Raw genomic sequence first — 2,072 nt, forward strand, 5'->3', positions numbered from 1 at the left:
GGATCAATCCCATTCCTTTGGAGCTCATCCCCAGGGACTCTGGATCGGGGCAGGAACATCCCAAAAGCACCAGAGGGTGGAGATGGATGAATCCCAGTCCCATTCCTTTGGAGCTCATCCCAAGGGACACTGGATTGGGGCAGGAACATCCCAAAATCTCCAGAGGGTGGAGATGGATCAATCCCATTCCTTTGGAGCTCATCCCAAAGGATGCTGGATCAGGACAGGACCATCCCAAAATCTCCAGAAGGTGGAGATGGATCAATCCCATTCCTTTGGAGCTCATCCCCAGGGACTCTGGATCGGGGCAGGAACATCCCAAAAGCACCAGAGGGTGGAGATGGATGAATCCCAGTCCCATTCCTTTGGAGCTCATCCCAAGGGACACTGGATTGGGGCAGGAACATCCCAAAATCTCCAGAGGGTGGAGATGGATCAATCCCATTCCTTTGGAGCTCATCCTGAAGGACCCTGGATTAGGACAGGAACATCCCAAAAGCACCAGAGGGTGGAGATGGATGAATCCCAGCCCAAAGCTCATCCCAAGGGATGCTGGATTGGAACAGGAACGTCCCAAAAGCACCAGAGGATGGAAATGGATGAAATCCCAGCCCCATTCCTTCTGTCATCCCAAGGGATGCTGGATCCAGGCAGGAACATCCCAAAATCTCCTCTGGAGGTGTCAGCAGAGTCAGAGCTGCTCTGGGAATCCCTCCCAGGGATCCCACGGGGTGGGAGAGGAGCTGTTTCAGGAGATTGGGGGGTTCAGCCCCAAAGCTGCCCCAGATTTGGGGAATTCTCRTTTCCTGGCAGACAGGGAAGGGCTGGGGTGAAACAAATCCCAATGGAAGAACCCTCTGGAAAATCCCAAAATCAGAAAGGAGCGTCCCCAACAAAACTTTCAACCCCAGCATGACCCCAAAGATCTGGGATTATTCACCTCCCCCATGCAGAGCACAGCTGGACCCCACAAATCACCCAAACCCCAAAAAAAAACCCCAAGAAAACGACCATAATTGGGTTTTCTTTAATAAAGATAGGAAGGATTTGTGTTTTCCTGTTAAGGCTGCTGCTCGGCTCCAGGRGGGCAGCTCTGATTACACGGAAAAAGCGCAATTACACCTCAAACTCAACATTTTTAGAGACGATTCCCAATTAAAAAAAAACCCCAAATCCAACCCCGAAAAGAAATTCCTCCTGCTGATTCCCGGTCCTGAGTCCAGTTCCACACCAGATTCTGAGGTACGAGACAATAAATTAAAGTTCATTCCAGCTCTGGGGATCGACCCTTCTCAACCTCAATGAGATGTCTTCTTGGCTCCCTTCCCGAATTTGGCATCGAGTCCAAGGCCTGGGGGAGACAAAAAACGGGATTTGAGTTTCTCAAAGCAGCAGAAAAATGGGAATTTTAGGAAAAATCAACTGGATATCCCCAAAACATGGGATTTGCATTCCTCAAAGCTGCAGAAAGCTGTGAACTTTGGGAAAATCCCCAAAACACGGGATTTGCATTCCTTAAAGCAACAGCAAATGGGAAATTTTGGGAAAAATCAATGGAATATTTGCATTCCTCAAAGCAGCAGAAAGCTGTGAACTTTGGGAAAATCCCCAAAACATGGGATTTGCATTCCTTAAAGCAGCAGCAAACGGGTAATTTTGGGAAAAAATCAACAGGATATCCCCGAAACATGGGATTTGCATTCCTCAAAGCAGCAGAAAATGAGGAATTTTGGGAAAAATTAATGGAATATCCCCAAAATATGGGATTTGTGTTCCTCAAAGCTGGGAATTTTGGGAAAAATATGAAAAAAATTGGAATATTCCCATATTTTTCAATGATCCCTTGGAATGATTTGAGGTATGGGGAAAAGACCAATGGGATCTGCTGGTCCCAGAGTGTCCTCACCCAATCCCAATGGATTTGAGGAGTTCCCAGAGAGGGTTCCCATGGGTTCAGAACCCAAAGCGTCCTCACCCGATCCCAATGGATTTGATGAATTCCCAAGGATGGATCCCATGGGCTCAGAACCCAAAGCATCCTCACCTGATCCCAATGGATTTGATGAATTCCC

General features: G+C 48.0%; 1 protein-coding gene across 1 annotated transcript in view; it reads right to left on the bottom strand.

The window, feature by feature from the left end:
• Positions 1 to 1,013: 1,013 nt before the first annotated feature.
• The window catches only part of LOC130586555 (solute carrier family 35 member B1-like), a 12,383-nt gene continuing 11,324 nt past the window's right edge, over positions 1,014 to 2,072 (bottom strand). Inside the window, exon 9 of the mRNA XM_057387394.1 lies at positions 1,014 to 1,351. Coding sequence (XP_057243377.1) covers positions 1,299 to 1,351 — 53 coding nt within the window. The 3' untranslated portion in view covers positions 1,014 to 1,298. The remainder of the gene's footprint in view (positions 1,352 to 2,072) is intronic.

The sequence above is a fragment of the Malurus melanocephalus genome, unplaced genomic scaffold (genome assembly GCF_030028575.1).
Source record: "Malurus melanocephalus ecotype Western Australia unplaced genomic scaffold, MMel_1.1 scaffold_1203, whole genome shotgun sequence".
NCBI classification, from domain to species: domain Eukaryota; kingdom Metazoa; phylum Chordata; class Aves; order Passeriformes; family Maluridae; genus Malurus; species Malurus melanocephalus.